Source organism: Lipotes vexillifer, unplaced genomic scaffold (genome assembly GCF_000442215.2).
Source record: "Lipotes vexillifer unplaced genomic scaffold, Lipotes_vexillifer_v1.1 scaffold395, whole genome shotgun sequence".
Classification (NCBI taxonomy): Eukaryota; Metazoa; Chordata; class Mammalia; order Artiodactyla; family Lipotidae; genus Lipotes; species Lipotes vexillifer.
In genome coordinates this window covers 5,114,032-5,140,564 of record NW_006797390.1, presented here as the reverse complement: position 1 = coordinate 5,140,564, position 26,533 = coordinate 5,114,032, and the positions used below count along the sequence as shown (strand labels likewise).

Sequence of the window (26,533 nt, the reverse complement as noted above, 5' to 3'; positions counted from 1 at the left end):
TTTCCCTAAATATTTTGTTCTTTTGGATGCTCTTATAAATAATTTCTACTTTTAAAAGTTTTTTTTAAGGGACTTCCCTAGTGGTCCAGTGGTGGGGACTCCACGCTTCCACTGCAGGGGGCACAGGTTCAATCCCTTGTCCGGGAACTAAGATCCCAGAAGCCGCCTGGTGTGGCCAAAAAAGAAAAAAAAGGTTTTTTAAGAAAATCTTTTTTTTACCTTTACATTTAAGCCACTTGGGATTTTGTTTTGGCTTATGGCAAGATGTGAGCCATTGCTTTCTTTTTTTTTTTTTTCCTTCAAAAAGTAGAATGATTATCTTAGCGTCATCTATTAAATATTTCCATTCTCTACGTATTTGTGGTACTGCATTCATCATAGACTAAATTCCTATTTTCACCTGCATCTTTCTCTGGGTTAGTTGTATTGCTGATCTGTTGATTAGAATAGGGTGCAGGTAGAGTGCAGTCTTGGGAGTGGCCATGCACTTAGCACTGCAGAGTGGAAGACAGGTAGACAAGCCACCTGACTACTTTCCCTTGTTCTTTGTGTCCCTAAGTATTTGGCCCTTTTACTTTCTATGTTTGTTGTGTGAAAAACAAATGGCTGCCCCTTGTAGGATCATTAACTGCCTCAGAGTCAGCTACATTTATTTCATTATTTTTACTACGCAAAATGGTTATGCCAGCTTGGGGCACCTGGAGATGCGTGGGTCTGCAGGCAGCCTAGGCCTCCTAAGAATGTTGTCTTTCTTCCGCCAGGTATTCGATGGTTTGGTGGTGTCCCTCTTATTTCCTTGGGCAAGAAGACAGTGAAACAACCAGTATATGTAAGTACCCTGGATAAAGGAGCTTTCTCTGAATTCAAGAGTCAGGTGATCAGTTTTCCAGTTTTATCCTAGTCCTGTAATTCCATCATTTTCATCTTTGTCAGCTTGCTTTGACTGGTTGCCTCTCAGTTTACCTGAGAGGTACATGTATTCTCTGTCTTCACTTGTTCATTCATTTAAGAAAACTGTATCGAGCCCTTAACGTGTTAGGCACAGTGCACGTCACTGGGAATATTGAGATGCTAATGACACAGACACACGTTGCTGTCCTCAAGATGGTCAGAGGCAGGTCAGCAAAACAATTGTCATGCAGCGTGATAAGTGCTATGACAGGAGAGGGTTTTGCGTAAATATGTCAGAGGACACCTACTCCAGACTTGAGGGTCAGGGAAGGCCTCCAAGGAAATGACGTCTTACGTGAGACCCTACAGATGATTCACATGCAGAGGGAGCGGTGTGTACAGGGGCCCAGAGGTGAGAGAGCATGTTGGAGTCCACGTTGTGTTGAACCAGGGTCTCTCAGCTGGGGCACTGTGGACTTCCTGGGCTGGTAACGCTTTTCTGTGGCAGCTGCTGTGGAATGTGTGGCCACATTCCTGGCCTCCAGCCACCAGGTGGCAGTAGCACCCCCCAAGCTGTGACAACTAAAACTGCCTCCAGGCATTTGCCAATGTCCCTTGGGGACCAAAATCACCCCTAGTGAAAACCACGGGGTCTGAAATCATGTAAGATTATCATTATTTTTAAAAGTCAAAAGGGTAGAATATTGGCATTTCCGTGTGGTTTGGACTAATGGTTTGTGATAGCACAGTGACAGCAAGAGGAGGAGGAGGAGGGGGTGAGGTTGGAGCCGGTGGGAGAGGCCTGGATGCCTGCCAAGCTAACGTGCTCCGACTGGAGAAGGTATTCAGGTGACCCTCCCATGTGGAGGTTATTTGAGCTCTTGAGATGTGGGTTCTTTTAGGAGCGTTCTGAAAACAGACAGTGACGCCATCTTAATCTTATCATTCTGTTGTTGTGATCCATGTGGCCTGCTTTCCTTCCTTTCTCCCTCCCCTCCTCCCTTTCTTCCTTTCTCTCCCCCATCTCTCTCCGTTTCTCTCTCTTTCAACAGTTACTTAAACATGTGTTATAATTTCTTGTAGATTGTGGATGTCACCAAAGGAATTGTTAATGCAATTAAGGATCCAGATGCCAGAGGGAAAACTTTTGCCTTTGTTGGGTAGGTGGCTGGAGTTTGACTTTAAAATAGCACAGCCTGTTAAAATGAAAGAACCGTGATTTACAACAACAATGATTTCTAAACATGTCGCTCACAGGTCTGTTGGTTGCATTTTTCAGCGTCTTTCTTGGATGATATTTTTTCCAGAAACCTTACTGTCTTGGCCCTGAGGCCAGTATATCTCAAAGAACCATCCAAAGGCCATCATTAGCAGAAGCTCCTGAATGCTTGTATTAAGTCCGAATTGAGGGAACCTAGGAATCTGCTTGAGTAAATGATTCTTTGTCACCAAAGTCTGAGAACCCCTGCCCTAGACTATTATGTAGCCTTAGTCCAGTGACCCCCAAGGATGGTTTTGTGCTACTCCAGTGATGTTTTTAATTAATATATCAAAGGAGAATCAAACAAAACACTTTTAGGGAATAAGTACAGTTGCAAAATCAAATTAATTTTGCTAGATTATCGCGATGCCCCAAAAGGTTGGAAATAGCTGGCTTAGGGTACAGTTTCTAGGGCTTTGCAAGACTGATCATCTGTTATATGCTCTCTTTGTTGAAATTCGCTCTCAGGAAAAATGGGGCACAGTTAAGCTATGTGACTTACCTGAAATTATTCAGTCATCTCACAGCTAGGTTTAGGACCTTTATACTGAATGAATTAAAACTACAACACTAAGACCCGGGCTTCCCTGGTGGCGCAGTGGTTAAGAATCCGCCTGCCAGTGCAGGAGACACAGGTTTGAGCCCTGGTCCAGGAAGATCCCACATGCCGCGGAGCAATAAAGCCCGTGCGCCACAACTACTGAGCCTGTGCTCTGGAGCCCCTGAGCCACAGCTACTGAAGCCCACATGCCTAGAGCCCGTGCTCCGCAACAAGAGAAGCCACCACGATGAGAAGCCCGCACACAGCAATGAAGAGTAGGCCCTGCTCACCGCAACTAGAGAAAAGCCCGCACGCAGCAAGGAAGACCGAACGCAGCCCAAAATAAATAAATTAAAATAAAATAAATTTAAAAAACGAAACACTAAGGCTCAATCTGCCCAGTGGAAAAGTACCAAATTCACCTAGTAATTGGCCCAGAATCCTACTTGCTTCTTGAGAAAAGACATTCTTCTCTCCAAGCCAGGAGACATGGTATATTTTCCCAGCATTATGGATTCATATATTGTCACGTTTCACTATCACTATAGATCTAGTTTAGTAAAGTTTTTTTTCAGTGCAAAAAACTCTGTATTGTGTTTCCATGTCAACCAGCTGCTGGAAGATGTATGTCTCCCTGAGTTCCCAATTTAGTACATTAGTGTGTAATCAGTTAGATACTCTAGGAAAATTATTTACAAAAAAAGTGCTCAGCACGTTTTCCATAAAACACTAGGCTCAAAAGATACCAGGTTCTAGTCAAGAGATATTTAGACCAGGATTCCAAGGAACAGATGAGCAGAAATGGCTTTACAGACTTTGCTCACTGCTCAGGGGAGATGCTCTGGGATGAGTTAGCCCTTCTCCTCTTCCCCTTTGCCTGGCCAGTCCAACCCCTTTGCCAGGCGGCCGTAGCTCATACTTATCTGACACAGTGGTGGGAAAAGGAAGATACACAGGGAAGTGTAGGCATTGTTCCTTGCAGTGTTGTAAATGTGTATGCACACTTCTCTTCAGCCCCAGGGGAAAACTTTGTTTATTTCCCTGAGGCTGAGGCAGAGGCATGACTTTAATTTTGCTCATAGTTTTTTTGTAGTTATTAATTACGTGATGTTGGTCCATTTTATCAGTCGTCCTTTAAATATCTATTGATACACACATACATACACAAAACTGAGAACCAGTAAACAAGTTCAGCAAGGTTCCAAGGCACAATATCTATATATAAAGATCAATTTCCATATATTAGCAGATGAACAATCTGGAAATAAAATAAAATAATTTTATTCACAGTAGCATCAAAAAAATAAAATACTTAGGTATAAATTTAACAAAAGAAATACAAGACTTATATACTGAAAATCACCTAACATTGAGGAGGAAAATGAAGGAAGACCTAAGTAAATGGAAAGACATTTCATGGTCATGGGTTGGAAGAGTCAATATTGTTAAAATGGCAATTTTCCCCCAATTGATCTGTGTATTCAACTCGATCTTATCAAAATTTGAGCATGCTTTTTTGCAGAAATTGACAAATTGATTCTAAATTTATACGGACATGCAAAAGACCCACAATAGCCAAAACCATTTTGACAAAGAAAAATAAAGTTGGAGCACTTAAGCTTTCCAATTTCAAAACTTACTTGAAAGCTATAATTATAGAGACAATGTGGTACCGGCATAAGAATAGACAAAGAAGTCAATTAAACAGAATTGATAGTCTAGAAATCAGCCTTTATGTTTATGGACGATAGATTTTTGCCAGAGGTGCCATGATATTGCAATGGGGAAATGGTAATCTTTTCAACAGTGGTGCTATCCACATGCAAAAAGATGGACATAGATTCTGATTTCACACCATACATCAAAAAATTTAAATAGATCCAAGACCTAACTGTAAGGGTTAAACTATAAAACTTTTGGAAGAAACATTTAAAAATCTTCTAGACCTGGGGTTAGGCAAAGATTTTGTAGATACGACATCAAAAGCATGCTCCATCAAAGAGAAAAATGGATAAATTACACTTCACTGAAATTAAAAACCTTCATACTTCATAAGACGTCATTAAGAAAAAGATGAAAAGACAAGATCATCAGCTAAAAGGCAGGAAGGGGTGGGTGAGAGAGGTGTATGGAAAATTTGAGGATGGAGAAGAAGATAGGAAGCACTCCCTGAGAGAAGAGGAAAAGAGCACTCCTGGGAGCACACAGTAGGACTGCAAAGCAGAGCTGAGCCTTCCCCTTGAAATTCATGATCAGAAATGTAAGGGGAAGCCAGTTAGCCCAGGGCTGTTTTCTCTGCAACTGTGTCTTGCTGGGGGTTCAGGCACAAAGAAGGCAGATACTTGGATTAACCAGGGAAGGGGTTTTGCTGTGCTAGGATAGTGGAGAGGTGCTGGGGACAAGGTTTTGCTGAGGATATTTGCAGAGGAATGACTACAGTATCGAACCATGAAATCTAAGCTGGGAAGGACATGGCCTTCAGTGTACCTTTCTCTGAGCAGGGGCACATAGACCAGTCTTTGAGTCACAGTTAATGGAACACAAAGGGCTTTAGAAGAGCTGAAGAGCAAGTGTATGACATAGTTAGTTTGCCCAAGATACCAGTATTGCTTGTCATCATGAAGATTGCAGTTGTTCTTTGGCATAGCATGTATTCTATGCAGTGATTTCTGGAACTTGAAGGAAGCTATTTGAGGGCTTTGTCTGGTAGTTCCCCTAGCTGACATTTTCTTTTTTGTTTTTTGTTTTTGTTTTGGGGTGGGTTTTTTTGGTGAAAATGTCAGAATGATGAGGTTCTCACAGGATTGCCTTAATTCAGCTCTCAGCTGTCACAGGCTTTCTAAGGCAAAGAGGTTAGGAAATGGGTGAAGAGATATTAAAGTGTATTATAAGCAATAATAGTTAGTAAAGCTAGGTTATACTGGTACAGAACTATTCAGATCGGTGGAATAGAATGGGAAGTCCAGAAACAGTCTCAAATATATGTAAGAATAGAGTGTGATAAGGGTGATATTTCAAAATATGGGGAAAGGGTAGATTTTTCAGTAAATGTTGATAACATCTTTATCCTATATCAGTACAAAAATACATGACAGGATGACTTATTTTATGGGTAAAAAAACCAAGCATTAGAATAAATATGTGGACATTTATTTATGTCACTAGTGACTATAGAGGGATTTTCTAAACATAAAACCAAAGAGTGAAGTAAAAGAAGTCAGTAGTTTTGATTAAATGAACTGTTTAAACTTCTGTATGCCACAAGACAATTAAACATTAAAAGGCAGTAATATAAACAATAAAAGGTATTTCCAACTATATCATTAAAATATAAAAATTTTTACAAACCATGCTTATAGAAAGAGACTCCAGGAGGAAAGAGAGAAAAGCAATAAATGTAAATGACCAAAAATATATGAAGAAAAAATTAATCTCTAATATTAAAGTAATGCTAATTAAAATGTTGAGATACCTTTTTCTACCTGGCAGATGGACAAAATTTTGTTTGCTCATTTTTTTATGACTAAACTCATTTTTGGTGAGGGGACTACTAGAATTTTCTATTAAGTTGATATAACCTCTTTGGAAGAGGTTTGATAAAAGCCTTAAAATGTCAAAATATACTTTGAGCTAGTTCTATTTCTGGAATATATTACAGATACATAATTATGGATATATAGAAATATTTGCAACAAGAATGTTCATTAAAACATTATTTAAAAAAAAATATTTTTAGTAGCTTAAATATCCAAAACCTGAGAATTGGTGATAGAATAATTATGATTACCTGCAATACAATACAGGCAACCATTAAGCATGCACTAGAATATTTAGTGACACAGAAAGATGATTGGGATTTAATGTTAAATGAAGAAGACATTACAGAATATGATGACCTGTGTGATCTTATATTTATAAAAGCAAAAACTGTATAAGGGGATGAGGGACTTCCCTGGTGGCACAGTGGTTAGGAATCCGCCTGCCAATGCAGGGGACACGGGTTCGATCACTGGTCCAGGAAGATCCCACATGCCGCGGAGCAACTCAGCCCGTGTGCCACAGCTACTGAAGCCTACACCTAGAGCCGGTGCTCCGCAACAAGAGAAGCCACCACAATGAGAAGCCCGCACACTGCAATGAAGAGTAGCCCCCGCTCGCTGCAACTAGAGAAAGACCACACGCAGCAACAAAGACCTAATGCAGCCAAAAATAAATATATAAAAATAAATAAGTAAATGAAATTTTAAAATAAATTAAATTTAAATATAAGGGGATGAGAAGTTAAGTTTATTATTATATATTAAGTTTATTAACTTCATCTTTGGTGGGTGGTTTTTCTTTGTGCTAATCTGTATTTCCTGTAGTGCGTATGTGTTTCCTTTTTCGTAAGAAAGATGTTATTTTGTAAAACTAAGAACGAAAGTTTGTGAGGAGCAAATAATCTCAAGAACTGTGAATTTTCTGTTTGTAGGCCCAGTCGGTACGTCCTCTTTGACCTGGTGCAGTACATCTTTGCCGTGGCTCACAGACCCTTCCTGGCATACCCTTTGCCACATTTTGTCTATCGGTAAGTAAAGCGCTACTTTTTGTGTCTTCTAGAAAAGAGCTAACTAGAGACTTCATTTGTAGTGCCCCCACCCAGGGGTTAGAGGGAGTACGTCCATTGCGGTGAAATCTGGGAATCTCTAACCAGGAGGTGCTTCTGATATCTTGACAGTCATCTAGGAAAGAGCCAGAGGAGTCTAAGAAAGGGAATGTTGATTTGTGGGTGAGAAAAACACTGTGTTGGAAGGTTGAATCTGCAGGTCTTCAGATTCTCCTGTTAGAAGCCACTGGGTTTAATTGGCAGCGTCTTGCTTGGCAGGTCATATGAAGGAGCAATCAAGTTTCCCTCTGTTTCATCCACTCACCCAGGAGGGGAAAGGGGCCCTCCTTCATTACGGCAGTCTGATCCCGGGGTTGGGGAAAGGAGCCAGGTCAATTCAGCCGCTTCCTGCAGTTGCCTTATTTGCTCTTCCTGCTTCTTGCTTCACTTCTCCCCTCTGCAGGTTTAGCATCTTGGAATGATCACACACTGAGGTCCTGGTCAGGGAGGCTTTGACATCCAGTTTGTCAGAGCTTGACTGATGAAGCAACACAGCAGCTCACTTCTTCATTCGTTTGGTCATTAAGTCATTCAACAAACATTTCTTGTTGCCAACTCTGTCTTAGGCAATGTACCAGGCACTCAGGATGTTACAGTAAACCCTCAAAAAAGCTTCTGACCTAACAGAAGTATCAGAGAGATAGACAGTTAGAAGGCAGTGTGATGGTAATGTTTATTGGGAGTGTTCCATCTTTCAGGCTGCCCTCTTCATCTCATTTAACACTCCCAGCGACTCCGAGGTGAGCGGGGCAGAGTGGGGACTGAGTGGAAGAGCAGGGCTGAGGAGTATCTCCGTTTAAAGGACCAGCGGAGCAAGAGCAGTTTGTCAGGGGAGCTAGAAGAGAGTAACCAGAGGCTCAACTGAGAAATGGAGAGACTTTGGCCTCCTGGGCACCAAAGGAAAGGGCGTGCTTTAAGGAGGGAATGCAGTTTAAGGAGAGGAGCTTTGCTATTTTGTTCACATCTGTGTCTTCAGCACCTAGAACGGTGTTAGGCACACAGTAGGCCTTTTGTTAATGTTTACGGAATGAAATGCTGTAGAAAAGTCAGGTAAGATAAAGACAAAAGGGCATCCACTGGAGCTAGTGGTGAGGTCATTTGTGGCGGGGGCCTCGGGGCAGTGGAGGGGTATCAGCCGGTTTGCAGGGAGCTGCTTTCGTGATTGTCCCTACACCTGAGGCTTATCCTGGAGCTGGCGTATGCCCATGGAGTGGCCCCCGAGGACCCGAAAATACAGACTGGAGGTGATCTGTTAGCGTAGAACCAGAGCAGAGGATTGTAAGCGGTTTGCATTGTTTCGTTTTTTTAAGCCAGCGAAGTGGCCTTTTTTTTGCCATTGGAACAGGTTGGCTGGAATCTGAGGCTTGCTATGTTCCTGGAGAAATTCTGACCAATCTTCAGCTTCCTTTTTCATTTTTTTATACCTCCCTTTGGAATGATGTTTTTCAGGTTTTTAAAAAGCTGCGGAACCCTGGGTTTGATGACTTTGGACCTAAAGGCCCATTAGGACAATCAGATAAAAGCAGAGCCGACCTGGCCGTCGGGATGGTTGCTGCTCAAAGCACATGCTCCCAGCTCTGCCTCCAGTCCTCTGTGGGGGCCCCGAGGAATTCCTAGGGGCCTCCCTTTCCTGAAGACACGTGAGACAGGAACTCAGGTGGCAGATAAGGAGACCCCCGGGTTTCAGTAGGGTGAAGAGATGGTGCTGAGGAGGCACATGGCCCCTCTTGTCCGGGTTTTCTCTTGGCTTCCTCATTTGAACCGTAGATCTTAGGCATCTCCTTACTTTTGGATTTTTTGGTTCTCTCGGGTCCCCTACTTTTAAGGCTCACACTTTCTATCTTGCATACCACCTGGCTCACCCTGTGTCCTTCACAGAAGCCTGTTTGAACGTCTGGGGCTTAACTTTGATTGAATGTGACAGGTGTCACTGAACGTTGGATCTTTTTTGTTTGTCTTGTTGCTGAGGCAGCTGTACTGTAAGTTTTTCCGATTCACTGTCCCTTTGGTGGGAGCCTAGGAGAGCCACAGGGAGGTGATCAGGCTCCTGATCAGGCTTCCTGTTGGCTTGAAAGGCGAGGCGACCTCTGGGGCTAGGAGGTTCGGATGTTTCTTCGTTTCTTTAAAAACCTGCAGTGACTTCCTGGCTCCCCGGCAGCCTCCCTTGCTTGCTTGGCTTGAACATCGAGCAGAGACGCTCACCATGTATGCCTCGTTCATTCCTCTTTCCAGATGGCTAGGTCGACTCTTTGAAATGAGTCCGTTTGAGCCCTGGACCACGAGGGACAAAGTGGAGCGGGTGAGTATGAGGGTGATGAACACTTGCCCGGGCGGATGCCGGGCAGAGAGCCGCGGAGATGGGTGAGTGAGTGTCGAGTTAGCTCACCGGCTCGCCTGGCTTATCTCCACGTGCTTGTCTGCCGTCCTCGTGCACAAAATGCACCCACGCCCAGCCTCTCCGGGGTCCTATCTTTGACATTTTCAATTTCCTTTCTCCGCTGGCTCATCTCCATCCAGTACAGACAGACATGCCTCAACACTAGCTCTGTGTTTTTTTAAAGGCCGAAGTCCCTCCCTGGGCCCATCGTGTTTGGCCGCTGCTCTGTTTGTCTGTGTCCGTGTGCATCAGACTCCTCAGAAGAGTTGTCTCTACCTGTGGTTGACAGCTTCTTACCTCCTCCTAGTTTTAACACACTCCTGGCTTTTATTTCGGTGTCTCCCCGAACCCGGCTCTGTTCCCGGTCACCTGTGGCCTCTGTGCCGCCAACTCCAGCGGGTCAGCACTCTGACCTGCCCTCACCCCATCTGTGAGCCACATTGGTCAGAGGCGCCGCTCCTGTCCTCTTGAAACCCCGGTTTCCCCTTGCACTCTCCACATTCTCTTGCTTCTCGTGCTCACTCGGTCTCCCTGGTTCACCCTCTGTCCCTGGTCTCTGATGGTGGGGACCAAGGGCTCTGTCCTCAGCCCTTTCCTGTCCTTGCTCTTTCTCTGAGCGACCCTCATCTCGCCTCGGGCTCCGGCTGCTGTCTGTGAGCTCCTGGCAGCGGCTTCAACTCCAGCCCTGGATGGCCTCCCTGCCCACCCAGCTGCAGGCCTCACATCTGTTTAGCTGTGTAATAGTTATCCGAAACACGGCTCGTCCGAGAGTACAATGGCAAACCCGCTTCTCTCCTAGCCCCTCTCAGCTCAGTTAATGATATCACTGTTCTCTCTGTTGCTCAAGCCAAAAACCTGGAAATCCTCCATGATTTCTTCCTTTCCTTACCCATCTAAACAGTACTGCCCCATCCTTCCTGCTCTGATGGAAATGTTCTGTCATCTCTAGTGTTCAAAAAGTAGCCACTAGCAACAGTGACTGTGGATTGCTTGAAATATGGCCAGTGTGACTGCAGAAATAAGATTTGAGTTTTATTAAATTTGTATTGGACAGCACAGGTCTGGCCCATCAACAGGTATTGATGGGAAACCAACTGTATGCTGGATCTCACCTCCCTCTTCCTACCTTTTTATTCAGCTTTCTATTATGAAAATGTTTATAATAGCACTGAAAATTTTCCACCTCCAGAAGGGTAGAGGAAATAGTCGTCTCCACTCTACCCACTCTGATCCAGGAGGGTAGCTCATTCCTTCCGTAGCCTCTGGACCAGCTCCCGCTGCCTCTCGGCCCCTGCAGTGCGCTGATCCCTTCCCATCTCGCGGTCTCCACGCTGGTCTCCCTCACTGACCGTTTGCCCACTGCGTGTAGAAGTGTTTGTGTACAAGTGTTTCTAGGGAGGACACAAGACAAACTACACATGCTCTACCGTCTCCACCTTTGAAAACCTATTGGCCTTTCACCAACAAGCAACAGCCAGGGTGTCCTCTGAATGTTAACTTAAGCTAAAATGTTAACAAGATGGAAACATAGTCCTCGGGGAACAGATGTGAACATGCAGCTGTTATCCCAAGGTGTCCTTTCTATGTTCAGGAAAGATCGGGCGGGACAACTGATGTCCAGGACGCTTCAGCGTGTTTGACGGTTGCGCCTCTTAACATTTGTCACTGAGGAAGTGTTGGGGCAGCAGGCTGCTGGGTTTTGGATTTGGTCTGGGGAGACAGCTTGACAGCTCTTTGGTGGAAGGATGGCAGACGTGCTCAGGTGGGAGGATGGGGGTGCATGCTGCTCTGGGTGTAGACCGAGCCTCTTCGTTTGCTTGCGGATGAGCCGGGGTCTTTGGAATCTCAGGGCTTACCCTCCTTCCCTCCAAACAAGGTGGGTTTGGATTTTTAGATCTATAGTCAGCATTTGTCAGCCAGCCAGGTTAAATAGAGCTAGAGACAAAGGTTCTCGGATTGTCGCTGAATAATCTTGATTCAGCAAAACCGAGGCAGAAAGCTGTGCTCGGAGAACAGGCCCAGGGGATCCTCTGGATGGGCTGGTTTTGCCTCAGCCCCTGTTTCTTTACTGAGCCTCACAGATGTGACGACCTGTCTGCTCCAGCCCAGACTGACTGCTGTTTAACCCTCACCAGAGCCTGTGTTTTGTACTCGCGGATAGACCTTGAGCTGACACTTGCCTTTCCCTCCACAAGCCCTTTTCTGTGGTCTGCTTTCAGTGGTTCTGGGCATCAGCCCCTGCCCTGTATCCTTTGAAACCAGTGAGGTCTCAGCAGCGGGACTCAGGCCGGCTTGCGGGTTAGAGTGTTTGCGAGGCCAGCACTCGGTGTCCCTGGCCGCTTTTCAGTGCTCTCTGCGCGTCTTGTTTACTCACAGGTTCACATCACAGATATGACCCTGCCTCACCTGCCCGGCTTGGAAGACCTGGGTATTCAGGCCACGCCCCTGGAGCTCAAGGCCATCGAGGTGCTGCGACGTCACCGCACGTACCGCTGGCTGTCTTCTGAGATTGAAGATGTGAAGCCGGCCAAGACAGTCAGTGTTTAGCGGCCCCTGAGCTGCCCTTGGCTTTTGGTGCCATTCGGGTCACTAGCGACCCGGCCACCTTCGGCAGAGCATCCTGTCCATAGCGCATAAGAGCCTCTATTAAAACATCTGAGATCAAATCCTTTGCCAGCATTTTCCTTCTTGATTTACAAAGGGAGAGACTCAGCCATCTAGAATGTGAGCATTCTTTCTTTAAATTTATATATTTAATGCTGACACATATATATCTTATTCTCTGAAATCCTGGAAGATTTGAATGTCCTTCTGTCAGGCCACTTCTTGTGAATGTTCCGGAAGATGAGAACCGCTTTTTAAGGTCAGAATATTGTGAAGCCCCCGTGTGATGATATATGATGCCTTTTAATAAACACTAATTGAGAAAAGACACAACGTCCCATAACTAATCTGAATTTATCCACACTTTGGGTATTTTTAAACATTTATCTTAATGATCTCTACACACATTTAAAATATAGTACATACATGGAAAACCGTTGTCTGTAGCCATGGATCCTCCGACTACCTGCCATAATTCCATAGTCCTCTGCCCAGATCTGAACTTGCCGAGGCCTCTACCTGCCTGCGGTTAGGACAGCCTCCAGATGGTTTCAGACACGTGGGTGTACAGGGATCCTCTGCCGTGTAAAGGAGTGCCAGCGCTTCGGAATTAGGACTGTTTGCATAAGTTGTCAACCTCACAGCCAAGATCCAGATGCACAGTTGGTTCAGTGTCGGCAAGTCTCTCAGGACAGTATGATGAAAAACTCCCAGGGTTTGTGGTGAAGCTAATGCACCACCTTCCTAGGCGGCCTAGAGTTGGTCATGCAGCCGACTGCAGTGTAGCGCCTCAATCTGTGGGGTGGGAAGGTCAGTGAAAGCCCTATTCATTTATAGTAATGCCTCTCTCAGCCTTGCGGAGTGAGGAACATGAGTGCTGAAGTGCGTTCTCTCCCTGGCCCCTCTGCATGCTCCAGAATCTTTTGTCCCCAGATGGATAGAAGTGTGCCACGCAAAGTGTGATTTCTGGACCAGAAGCGTCAGCATCCCCTGGCAGCTTGTTGGGAATGCAGGGTCCCAGGCCCTCCCTGACCTGTTGAATCAGGATCTGCATTTTTATAAAGTCCCTGGGAGATTTTTGTGCACAGTGGTGTGAAAAGCACTGATGTGCAGAAACACTGCATCTCAGGAGTGTGACTCCTGTTACTAATTCAAGTGGTGGAGCCCCACCCCAGACCTGCTGAGTCAGAATCTCTAGAGACACTGATGCATGTCAATTAAATCTCAGTAAAACTGGAGGAAAAAAATAAAGCAATATTGCATGATAAATCTGAAAGGAAAAAAAAAAAGAATCTGATGAAAGGGCCCAGGAGTTTTATTTTCATTAAACATGCGGGTTTATCCTCATGCACACTAATATGTGAGAATCAGTGTTCTAGGGAAAGGAGTCCAACCCTGCTTCACTTTTTTTCTTCAGTTAAGAGATCTCTTGTTGGTTTGGAGGGTTCTTCTGCCAGCCACAAGCCAGCCAGCAGGCACACAGATGGGTGGATTTGATTTGAAAACATGATAATTGTGTGATGTACAGTATCTGTGTTCTAGCAATGCTATTTCTCATCGGTTTGCATCCTAACTCATGATGTTGCATACTTGCTTTCTCTAAAACCATAATTTACCCAAGATGGTTCTTTCCTGTCACACCCAATGCCCCCTTTTTATATTTTATAATACATCCTTTATTAATTATTCTTTTATGAAAGTTGTATTATTATAACCTATCTAACATGTAATCAAAACATAATGCCTTATCTCATATAAACAAGGCATTAAAGGAGAATAATACACCCATAATAAAATAACACGTACTCCAGTGATGATGTGAGCACGGTTACACTGAAGGGCATAGTGAAGTGGTCAACTGCTTGCATTCATGTGGGCAGTCACCATAGGCACACAGGTACACTGGCCTGATGTGGCCAGAAGAGTAGTTCACCCATGCATGACACACTAGCAGCTAATATTTATTGGTCACTAAATGGCAGAACTGTGATGTGTGCTTTACCCGCACCATCTCACGAAATCCTTACCACAACCTGTGATGATCCAAAAGGGTTAAATCAAGGTCAAGTTCACACAGCCAGGGAGTGTTGGGGTGAAGGCTGAATCCAGGCTCCCTGACTTCAGGGCTGCAGAGAGGGTCCGTCTATCTTGGCCACTTAACTGCTGAGAGCTTCATTACTCTTCCTGATGTCAGCTTCTGAATTAGTGAGCAGCTTCTTGTAAAGTTCAGAACAAAACAAAATCTAATTTGCCCTAGATTTGTATAGTAAATCACATTCTTAGAAAACTCAACATATATTAACCCCGTACCAGAAATCCCTTATATCTGTCAAACAGTTAAATTTGCAGTTCAGGTGAGTATAAATGGGTTTTTAAGTCACCTGAGATGTTTCAAGTCTTGATTTGTGTGTTCTGACTTACTGTGCTATGTCCACCCCCACTAAATGCCCACAGCCCCCCTCCATCATTGTGATAAACAAAGGTTGCACCCACAGATTTCCGGGGTGCCCTCCAGGGGCTGTGTCACGCCTGCTGAGAACGGCCACTGTGACCCCTGCCGGGGACATCTTTGAAGGTGTGTTGCCATTGTGTCTTGGGAGCTGGGTTTAGGCAAGGTGACCATGGTTTGGTTTTGTTTAATATTTTTAAAAATTATTTGTTTACTTTAAATTTTATTGGGCTATAGGTGATTTACAATGTTGTGTTAGTTTCAGGTGTACAGCGAAGTGAATCAGTTATACATACACATAGATCCACTCTTCTTTGAGATTCTTTTCCCATACAGGTCATTACAGAGTATTGAGTAGAGTTCCCCATGCTGTACGGTAGGAAGGTGACCATGCTTTAATGGTAAACCATGGTAAACGTCTGAAACACCATTTGAGCAGAGTGTGGTATTCCCCTGACTTGCTGCCAGCCGTGCAACACGGCACACGGCTCTGTTGGCTTTTCCGTCGGGCCCAGGGCACCCCGTGGTCCAGCCAGCCTTCCCTCTTTACGTCTGATTCTCTCCCCAACGGCACACTCTTCAATAGAGGACACGCTTGAGGTTCAAAATGCAAAAGGCCACCGTCGTATCTGTCCATCTCTGAGTGCTAACTTAGCTGGTAAATTAAAGCGTGGACTTACTGTTCATCATTTGCCACCAATTAGCACAATAACCAAGCTTTCAGTGGGTGGCTGTTTTGGGTTTCACTTCACGTCAACCAACCCTAAATGAGGTGGCTTTCTTCTCCATCCCCTCCCTTATCTCCTTCCTTCCAGAAGCTCCACGTTCTCTGTCTTTTAAAGAAAACTCATCTTTTTCGGTTTCCTCAGCTCGGTCCCAGGAAGCTCCACCAAGATCCGCTATCTCTGTCCTGGCCACTTGTTCACACGGGACAATCACACCCCTGTCTCCAGCACACGCATGTTATTTCCTCAGCTCAAACGATTGTCAAAAGTCCCACCGTTAAAGAATTTCATCCATTCAACTAGTAACAGAGAAGTTAAGGGAAGATGCTGCCCTGAAGTCAGGGAGCCTGGATTCAGCCCTGGCTTTGTGAACTTGACCTTGATTTAACTTTTTTAGGTTGTCACAGGTTATGGTGAGGATCCCGTGAAATCCTGTGAGTAAAGCATGCATCACAGTCCTGGTGTTACGGAGTCTAAGCTCTCTCTGCTCGCCACACAACAGGCCAATAAATTGGAGACAAGGTGTGGAGGTAAGGACTATACGACTTTATTCGGAAAGCCAGCAGACCCAGAAGATGGCAGACTAGTGTCTCCGAAAAACCATCCTATCGGGGTTTGGATGCCAATTTCTTTTATAGCACAGAGAGGGGGAGGAGATGAGGAAGTGAAGTAAAAAGGTCATAAGTTTTGCAAATATCCCCTGGAATGGCCCCCCTCGGGGGGGGGGAATGTGTTAATTTCTTCTTTCCTGCAGCCATCCACAGGTGGACAGGGTCGGGATGTTTCCCTAAACAAAGGCACTTCGGTTTAACATTCCGGCAGAGGAGCAGGGTTTCCCGGAGAGCAAAGGTTAAAGTAAAAGAAACAGATCCAACATGTAGCCTGATTTGGCTCTTCCCTGTTACACTGGCATTTAGTGAACAGTAAATATTCACTGCTGGTGTACTTATCATGGGTGGCCTTACTCTTCTGGCCTTTCTTGTGCCAGATGATGGGGATATAAGGAAGAGGTTGCTTTCTACTCAATGAATTCATTGTTTAGTGGCAGGAAACAGAAATATAAACAGTAATCATCGTTAGATTTTTCGGTTTCCCAAAGGGCAGTTTATCAGTTTAGAAATTTTCAAATTATGTAATTTATTGAAGGAATAAATAAAACTAACCTTTAAACTTTTAAAATTTCAGCCCACAGTTCTAATTATTTATAAAGCTAGTGAATTTAGCAATTAGTTTTAAGCGTTTCTTATAATTTAGTTACTTGAATTTTCTTAGATATTTTAAACTCATTTTTAAATTTAATAAATTTTTTGCTACGTTTTGCAACTGACCAATATACAAAGCCTTCCCACATATTTAAAAAATTGTAGTAAAGCTAATAATTATATAGATATTAACCTTCAGATCTGGCAATCATGATACTATTTACAAACTTAGCAAAATTCTCATCCCTTTCAACTTAAAAATCTAAGTCTGAATTAATAAAGTACACGTTTGAAATTGGAATCTTAAGATAAATTTGTTAGACTCCAAAATACTAAATTCTTAAAAATTACAAATACTTTCAATACCAAATATGTGCAGTTATCCTCACATTTAGCATAAACATGAATCGAGATTTGAATTCATTCTGTGTATTTAATTTTAAGTCGTCTGGAGGTTGAAGACCTTTTCCAACTTAGGAAACAATTGTACCATCCCAAGCTTTTAGGAGTTCCCTTCTTAGTGCATGGAGATTGCGTGGGACCAGGGATGTGCCCTGGGCGCAAGATCTGGGATACACATGTCCGGGGTGATTCTTTCCATGGCAAGGAGGGATGAGTTGAGTGTCCATCTATAGGGGCTCTTCCTACAGGGACTTCAAATCCTGCTCTCGTAGGGGTGCATTTGTGGCCCATATTCTCTGGATTCAAGATGCATATGACCTGATCATCAAAGCTGATTTCAACCACCCCCCTTATCATGACATTGTCATTTATACTTTACTTACATGTATTTATCCTGTGATCCTACTCTAAGTTCCTACTCCAGATTCTAAATTCCTGTCTTCCTGGGCCCTCCTGTGTATCTCCCTTGGCTTTGCTTGACTCTGATCTCTGGTGGCCTTGGCCTGCAGCAGCTTGTAGCAGGATTTCGGTTCCCAGCCAGAGATTGAAGTCAGGCTGTGGCAGCAAGAACGCTGAACCCTAGCCATGAGACCAGTGGCCAGTGACAAGGCCCTGCCTGTACAGCTTTGCAGAAAATGAATTTCCACGGAGAAACAGAAAGTAGCGAAACAAGTAAAGTGTTTATTAGGAGGGAAAAAGAGTATGTGTGGATAGACACACAGGTGGGCTCAGAGAGAGAGTCGTGCCCTCGTGGTAGTTTGAATCACTCATATGGGGCATTTCTTCCAGGTTTCCTTTGGCCAATCATCTTGCTTTGCCTGGTTCTGAGTCCGTATTTGGTTTATCTCAGGGTCCTCCCGTGTATGTGAGCATATCTCTTAGCCAAGATGGATTCTAGCGAAGAGGCCTATGGGTTGGGTGACATCACTCCCTTTTCGACCTCCAGGAAGCCTTTCTGCACATGTATAGTCGGGAAGGTCTCCTTGACCTCGAGAACGAGAACTGTGTGGTCTCTATCTAGGCAGGGCTTAGCTTCTCCTCTTCATCTTGGAGTATCTGTCCACAGGGGACAAACTCCAGCTGTTCAGCCTGGGGCCCATCTATCTCCTGCCTCAGCCCTAAGGTCACAATGAACTTTATCCTAAGGACAAATAGAAGTTCTAGAGTGGAAGTGTGTATGGCATACCTGTGAAGGGCTCTGAGAGCTTGAGGAAGAAGACCACCAGAAATGGATTTCTAAAGCTGTCTTGAGGATAACCAGGGGACAGGTGTGAGCTGGTGTGTGAGTGCGTGAGGAGGGAGCTGTCACTGAGCGTGAAGAGAACAGCGTGAGCCATGCACTGGGGGCTCGAGAGATGCACTGGGGTGTGAGAGGCAGGTGGTTACAGTGTGTTGGGGGAGGGGAAGGAGGGAGGAGTTTAGCCCTTACCTTGGGGGTGATGCCCAGTGGTTTAGCAGGTAAGCTGTATGCAAAACTCCACCTCTTAGCTGGGAGACAAATCCCTAGCCTCTCTTTCTCAGCCTCAATTTCCTTGTCTGTAAAATGGATGTGATGATAATAATACCTACAAACACCTACATCGGAGGACTGTGGTGAGGAATTAAATGAGATGATGCATCTAAAGCGCTGAGCCTGGCACGCAGTGAATACTAAGTAAATGTTAGCTGTTATCATTTCAGTAGCAATGCCATGACTGAGTCCATACATTCATTTCCTGACTTAAGTAATAGCTGCCTTTCTTAAGGCAGGGAGGGATCCCTATTTTCAAAATGATGGCAACAGCAGCTTAATGAAGGTAACATCCCATTAGTAAGTAGCTGAGCTGGTTCTGACTTAAGGACACTCAGGAGAATGACACGCTCATGATCTCGGAGAGACAGCAGTGAGCGGTGGCTTGGAGCAAGATCTTAGCTCCCTGCTGAGGAATCGAACCTGGATAGCCTGGATGAAAACCAGGAATCCTAGCTACTAGACCAGCAAGGGCTAGAGGCTAGAAGCAAAGTTTCCCTGACTCTTACCCCTGCTTGAAAGCAAGCTTGTTTCAAGGAGGCAAAAACTGTAAAAACAGGTACAAAGTTTATTATTCGAGACACAGCACAACATGTGGGAGAGCTCACGGAGAAACAGTTTCTTTAGTTAAGACAGAGCAAAGCAGAGATACACACCAGAGAGGAAGGGTGTTGGCATCCTCCCTAAGAGCGCAGGAAAGAGTCCTTTATACAGGGCAGTTCTTCCGGGTCTCTGTTTACTTTTGGCCAATAATCTCATTTCTTTTCCACGCCTAACCTGCCCTAGGGCACTCCTCAACATGCCTGCCCAACATTTTTCTCGAGATGGATGCCAGCCCGGAGACCTATGGGGAGGTGGGGGGAAGCTTGTCACCACCTATTCTGGGGTGGAGCCCCCTCCTTTTTGACCCCTAAGGAGCCTTTCTGTGATGTGCAGTGTCTCCCTTGCCCCAAGGATGGGAAGTATGTGAACTCTTGATATTTTGCTCAAGCAAGGGTTTAGCCCCTCTCTGTCCCTGCCATGACCGCTATCTTAAAGTGTCCACAGGAGACAAAGTCCAGCTATTTACCCCGTTCCTGTTGTTATTTCCACCTCGAAGTACAAACAGGAGGCTGGTTGTAAATGCCTAGCCTGGAGCCCATCTGTCTCATGCCTCAGACACAGTGATTTAATTCTGGAAGGCTATGGGGTGCATGGGAGGTGGAGGGAATGGAAAGCAGAGTTGAAGACAGGCCTAGGCACCTACTCGGCACTCTATAAATATTTGTTGAATGAATGAATTGATGAATGAATGGGGTGGGGACATTCTTTCCTTATTCTTAGGTGAAAACTCCATCTGACCCCAAATTGTTCTGGTCTTGTTCAGGTAATAATCATTTCAATTTTGTAATAAAACCTCAAGATATAATAGGCTCTATTTGGTCATCAGGATGCCCAGTGTCGTGTAATCATTCAAATTCTAGCTTGGTACCCTAACTCCCTTCTCTGCCCCCCAGCTAGGGTCCAGGAAGATACTGTGGTTGGTACTTTTTTCAGCCTTCACTTATTTTCATCCCCAGTTTGCCAATAGAGGCTGTCCTCTCTCTGGGACTGGGCCAGGGGGGGCCGGGGGGGCGGGGATTGGGGAAAAGGGTACAGTCTTATGGGGTGAAGATCTTTGCTGACTTTAGATGTCTGAAGCAGCAGGTGTTTGGAGCTGAGTGTTGTGAGGCATTTTCACAAAAATGATGGTTTGGGTGGTAATTGAAGCTGCAGAAGTACACGTTGTGGAGGATACGGTATCCTATTAATAAAACATCACCCATTAGCACCTTAGCACAAATGAGGGTAGCTAAACCTCACTGATAAGCATGTGAATAAGGATGAGTAATTTATGGAGATGATGTGTGTCAGGAGTGTTGGGTGGAAGCTGCCCTAAGAAATTTGAATTATGGGACTTCCCCGGTGGTCCAGTGGTTAAGACTCCGCCCTGCCAATGCAGGGGTCGTGGGTTCGATCCCTGGTTGGGGAGCTAAGATCCCGCATGCTGTGCGGCGCAGACAAAAAAAAAGATATTTGAATTAAAGAGCTGTAAGGTAATTTAGAGATTATGTATGCCAATCTGTACATTTTATAATTGAAGGAACTGAGTAAAAATGAGAGAAATGACAGCTCTGTAGGATCTGGGTGGACAAACGCTTCTGAGTCCAAGCAGTCCGTAAATAGGACGATGGGAAACAGAAGCATAGGGGAAATTTTGTGCTTCCGTGGAAAACTGCATTGTCTGGAGTCTAGACTGGATGAGGTCCAGGTTAGCTGATTTTGATTCTAGGGAGATGCTTTACAACTCTCTAAGCTGTAGATAACCAATAACAATGCTGTTGACTAAAAAAATATACTCAACAACCTACAAGTTGGGAGTTATGTTTTATTTGGTGGAGATTTTTCGGGCTTCAAGCCCAGGAGGCAGCATCTCAAGTAACCCTGAGAAAACTGCTCCAAGAAGGTAGGGGAGAGCTAGGATATACAGGAGTTTTGCAACAAAGGGCAAGTAGTAGGAACAAAAGGTTACTGTTAATAAAAGAAAACTAGATATCTCAAGTTAAGGGATTTAGCGCTTTTCTATGTATGGGAAGATGCAAGAGTCTGGGGTCACTGAAATCATTCCTTTGATATGCACCTCAGCTATCTGGGGCCAGTATCTTGTGTTTTCACAACCTGAGTTTCCTCAGGGCTCACTGTAGGTAGTGGCTGCAATCTGATGGCTGCTAGATGGCAGATATTCTTTGTTTCCTTCCTGAGTTCCCTCAGGGCTCACTAGTTCACTGTTGGAGGGCTGCAATCACTGGTGATTATGACATCTTTGTTTACTGATATGGCAGGCAATATTCTATTTATCAATGCAAAATAATTCTTGTCTATATACATGTAAATTCTGCCATGAAGTTTCAGCTGACCTGTCTCCCCCAGTTTTGCCTCCAATGGCATGTTTATTTCAAGATTCCTGAGCTTTGTTTTTGTTTTTTTCTTTTCAAGATTCCTGAGCTTTGGATTCTCCTTGGTACTGGTTGTAACACCTCACCATTCTCCTCATGAATGAATTAAACACCATCTTTAATGTGTTCATTTTTATATCTGCCTGAGAGTCATGACTGTTACCCTTGCTTCACAATTATCCTTTACTAAAAGGGCAAAAGGACTGTGGGGAGTATGGGCAGCTCCCTCCAGAAGATTATTTCCGGATGGGGAAGTCGGTCAGTGTTACCAGATCTTCAGCTTTTCAAGGAAAGCTGAACATTTTTCAGCCTTTTTTTTGTAAATGTGTGAAAGCTCTTTATTTTTATTTTATCTTATTTTATTTTTTTGTGGTACGCGGGCCTCTCACTCTTGTGGCCTCTCCTGCTGCAGAGCACAGGCTCCGGACACGCAGGCTCAGCAGCCGTGGATCATGGGCCCAGCCGCTCCGCGGCATGTGGGATCTTCCCGGACCGGGGCACGAACCCGTGTCCCCTGCATAGGCAGGCGGACTCTCAACCACTGCGCCACCAGGGAAGCCCTGAGTTAACTTTTGGGTGTATCAACCTCCCCAGGAGGTGCCTGGGGAACGTCCAAGTGGAAATATCCAAAAAGCAGAAAGATATTTGACTAATAAGCCTATGAAAAAGGGCAGTATAATTAGTAACCAAAGAAATATAAGTGTAAATGACAATAAGTTATTTCCTGCCTATCATATTAGTAAATAATAATTATTATTATTATACAGAATCTGCACAGATCAGTGATATGGTAATCCTCCATACTGCTGGGAGGGTGAGAGGCGGTGGTGTATAAAAGTAAATGAAGAGCACTTTGGGAATATGTACGAAAATAACACTGCAAGGGATTTACCTTAGGGAAATAATCTTGAATGTAGGCAAAGAATTAAATTTTGCTTCAAAGACGTTTATTGTTGCATTGTTCATTGTTGTAGAAAATTGGAAATAACTGCCAACCAGCAAGGCTTGGATGAATGACTGTGATAAAATTCCATTCTACTATTCAGAATAAGGTTTTTGAAGAGTACTAAATGGAAAAATACTCAACTATATCATTAAATTTTTTTTAAAAAGCAAGTTAAAACTTCACATGATCCCATTTTTATTGTTAAAAATGTTTTTAAAAGGGACTGGAAGGAGGTAATCAAAATGTCATCTCTGCTTCTCCCCAGGCGTTGGGATTACAGGCGTTTTAAGTATTTGTTTGATTTTGCTTCTCTTTATTTTATAAGCTTTCTGTAATGTTTGACTTTTATAATAATAAAACTAATAAATACAATAATAGCAACAAAATTAAATTGTAAAAAGCTGTCATAGCTATTTTAAAGAGCATTGCCAGGGGCTTCCCTGGTGGCGCAGTGGTTGGGAGGTTGCCTTTCAAGAATGTTAAGGAGGGAATGGCAATGTCAGCCTTAGGCTTTTCTTCAAGTTTTAATAGAGCAAGTTGGGGGCTCCCCTGGTGGCGCAGTGGTTGAGAGTCCGCCTGCCGATGCAGGGGACACGGGTTCGTGCCCCCAAAAAAAAAAAAAAAAAAGAGCATTGCCAGAACATGACGGTATTTAAACACTGATGCCAGTGTGGACCAGGTAAACTGAAAACAGAAAGACAAGCCTGGAGTACGAGGACGGGGTTCATCATTCGGTTGAAACTGTAAACAGTTTTTTGCTGGTATGTATATACATTCGTGTACTTTATATGACAAAGCTCTAATCAAAAGTTGGTCCTCAGGGGGCTTCCTTCCCTGGTGGCGCAGTGGTTGAGAGTCCGCCTGCCGATGCAGGGGACGCGGGTTCGTGCCCCGGTCTGGGAGGATCCCACGTGCCGCGGAGCGGCTGGGCCCGTGAGCCGTGGCCGCTGGGCCTGCGCGTCCGGGGCCTGTGCTCCGCGGTGGGAGGGGCCGCAACGGTGAGAGGCCCGCGTACCGCAAAAAAAAAAAAAGTTGGTCCTCAGATAAGCATCAAGTATTTATGCCCAAGAGTAAGTAAAAATTCTTTTAATAAGGAAAGAAACACGTATGGTTGGAGATAAGCAGAAGCTTCTGGAAATATGGTTTTCTTCACAAGTATTCTAGGAAGACCGTCTTCAAACATTAGAGTATTATTGGTTTCAATATTTTGGGGGGAGAGCCGCCTAATACTTTCTTCAATAGATATCTCCCTTCTGTGGCAGCTTATACATGAAACACATAAAAGCAAGATACTCCATGGGGGCAGGAAGCGGGGAGGAGGATAGAGGGTCTGGGGCTCTGCTAGCCTGTTGTCCACCTTCTAGCCTTACAATCAGCCGCGAATGCATCTGTATGGGGTCCCTAGTCTTCTAAGAGGTAGTTGGAAAAACCCCTCAGAGCACTAGGGTATAAAAGCTCTGCTCCCTGGAAAGATAGAGCTAGCCCAAAGAACTGGGAGGGGAGTGTGCTGATTGCGACCTGCCCAGACTAGGGAAGAGTGGACCAGGAAGGCTTTATCTCCAGCTGTGGGCAGTGAGAGAAGGGACACAGGAGAGGAGAATTCAGTTCTTTCCCAGGACCCACTTCAGCCCTGAAGCACAGAGCTTTTCAAAGAGCTACTCTACCAGTTTGAAAGCCCTGCTGTCACTTGCAGAATGAATCAACTAGATTTAGAATCGAGCTGAGATACCAATCATAGGCACACATGCACACAACTAAAATATGTGTCTATTTTCTCCTACTTAGGCACATAAGGGGTGAGAAAATTTATAGATTGTAGCTCCAGAGGGGTGGAGGGGAGCCTATTCCTAAAGAACTAGAAATATGACAAAATCCCTAATTAAGATTTTGCAAACATTTCCCTTCCTCCCCTTGCCTGTTTCCCCCACCAATAATAATCCCACTGTGGCAACATTAAAAACGGCTAAGAGAAATCACAGCAGTAGTTACAGCTGTCCCAGAAGCATCCCATAGCCCAGGCTGCCTCCCACCCATAGTGGAAGTAGTATTACTGAACCTGGCTTTGGGTCTCCTCGATCAATGTGCAGCAAAGCCAATCTACTGACACCAGGTTGTGGTGAAGGAAAGTACAGCGTTTATTGCAGGGCCGAGCAAGGAAAAGAGGCAACGCATGCTCAAAAGACCCAAACTCCCTGATGGTTTTCAGCGAAGGGTTTTTAAAGGCAACGTTTTGGGTGAGGGTTGCAGCTTCTCTCTCTTCTGATTGGTTGTTGGTGGTGGTGTTTTGAGAATCTTAATCATTAAACTTCTGGTTCCAACTAGTCTGGGGTCTGTGTGCTTGTGGTCAGCATGTAGTCACCATCTTCCACCTGGGTGGTGGTCTCAGTTTTTGCAGAACAACTCAAAGATATGCGTCAGATGGTTATGTACATCCCTTGAGGGGGAACTAGGACTCTGTTTTATCACTGAACTATTGCTTAAGCTCTCATTACTTTTCTTGCTTAACTGCTTTTCCTTTGTTCCTGCTTTGCCTCACTTCCCTAATTAGTAACTGCTTGAATCTGCTCTTGGGAACTCAGGGAAGGCCTAGGAGACCAAAGCCTTTTTCTACAAACAAGAAATGGGACATGGAGTGACTTTGGTACCGGGGAGGGCCCTGCAGGGTCCTGCTTGGTTCCAATAACAAAGTCCATTCCTGCCATCACACAGAAGCACACGCACACACACACCACCACCAGTGGCATCACCACCACACATGTGGAGTCCACCCATCACCTGTGGATGCTTCTCTCACCACTTCTTTTCTGCCTTGAAGGTGTTGTGCACCATCCCAACTTTGGATGAAACGTGATACCCATCTGGCTACTGCTAGATGGAAGTCGGTAGTTAAGACCATCCAAAGAAGGAAGAAAAGAAAGAGAGCACCAGGGCATCCTTCCAAACATTTATTTAACACCTTCTCTGGCTCTCTCATGTTTCTCCAGAGACCTCAGAAAAAGAAAAATTTCCTGGAGTTTCTAATTGCCTTTATTTTTATTATGAGGAGGCATATGCTTTAATGGCATCATTAAAATCTTTTACTTTGTTAATTATACAATATCGTGAATATTCATATAAAAATCTTTTTATGGACAGAAGGTTTCATTTTTCTTGGGTGGTACCTAGAAGTGGAATAGCTAGATCTTATAATTAACTTTAGGAGCGAGTGTTCTATAAATGCCAATTAGGTCATGTTGATTGTGTTATTCAGATCTGCCATATCATGATTACTGGGATAGGAAGAAAGATGCATAGAGGGGCCCTATGATCTCCACTCCCTGGTGTTACTCCCATGATTAAATTATGTTACGTGACAAAGAGGCTTTTATAGATGCAATTTGTAGAAGACCAAAATATGTCACCCCAGAATATGCCTCCTTGTCATAAGGATTATTTTGAACTGATTATTCTGAGAAACAGAAGGCACAGGAGAAGCTCTGAAACTCAAGTAGAAGTCACCCTTTTACAAGAGGAGTTTGTTACGTTTACAAAGGAAATCTCCGTTTGTAAGAGTTTCTCCTCTGTACCTGGAAGAGAAGGATGACTATAAATCACAAGAGACTCTTTATCAATGGATAAGGTACCAGCTTAAGTCTGCATAACTAGTCTTACTTTTATTTACCTTACTTTTCCTGATCACTCCCATAACTGGCCTCCCCCGCACCCTTCTTTCTCTGTTTTTAGCTGAAGGCAACGATGTTTAAGCCTGAATTCTAAGCCCATTCCCTGAGGATTACTCATTTCTCTGGTTATCTCTCCCAAGAGCTATACATGTAATAAACTTTAGTTTGTTTTTCTCTTCTTAATCTGTATTTTATTATAGTAACCCCAGAACTTAGAAGGCTAGGGGGAAGATATTTTTCCTCCCCTACACATTTAAAATGACTTATCAGTTGACCTCAAGATTAGGGAGGCTGGGCTTCCCTGGTGGCGCAGTGGTTGAGAGTCCGCCTGCCGATGCAGGGG

At 44.4% G+C, this 26,533-nt stretch overlaps 1 protein-coding gene and 1 pseudogene across 1 annotated transcript in view; both read left to right on the top strand.

Moving 5' to 3' along the window:
• Positions 1 to 12,377, top strand: part of NDUFA9 (NADH:ubiquinone oxidoreductase subunit A9) — a 26,233-nt gene extending 13,856 nt beyond the window's left edge. The window contains exons 7-11 of the mRNA XM_007469440.1: positions 762 to 829; positions 1,975 to 2,051; positions 7,165 to 7,260; positions 9,571 to 9,637; positions 12,092 to 12,377. Coding sequence (XP_007469502.1) covers positions 762 to 829; positions 1,975 to 2,051; positions 7,165 to 7,260; positions 9,571 to 9,637; positions 12,092 to 12,262 — 479 coding nt within the window. The 3' untranslated portion in view covers positions 12,263 to 12,377. The remainder of the gene's footprint in view (positions 1 to 761; positions 830 to 1,974; positions 2,052 to 7,164; positions 7,261 to 9,570; positions 9,638 to 12,091) is intronic.
• A 9,419-nt stretch (positions 12,378 to 21,796) lies between these two features.
• The window catches only part of LOC103073841 (dnaJ homolog subfamily C member 8 pseudogene), a 6,861-nt pseudogene continuing 2,124 nt past the window's right edge, over positions 21,797 to 26,533 (top strand).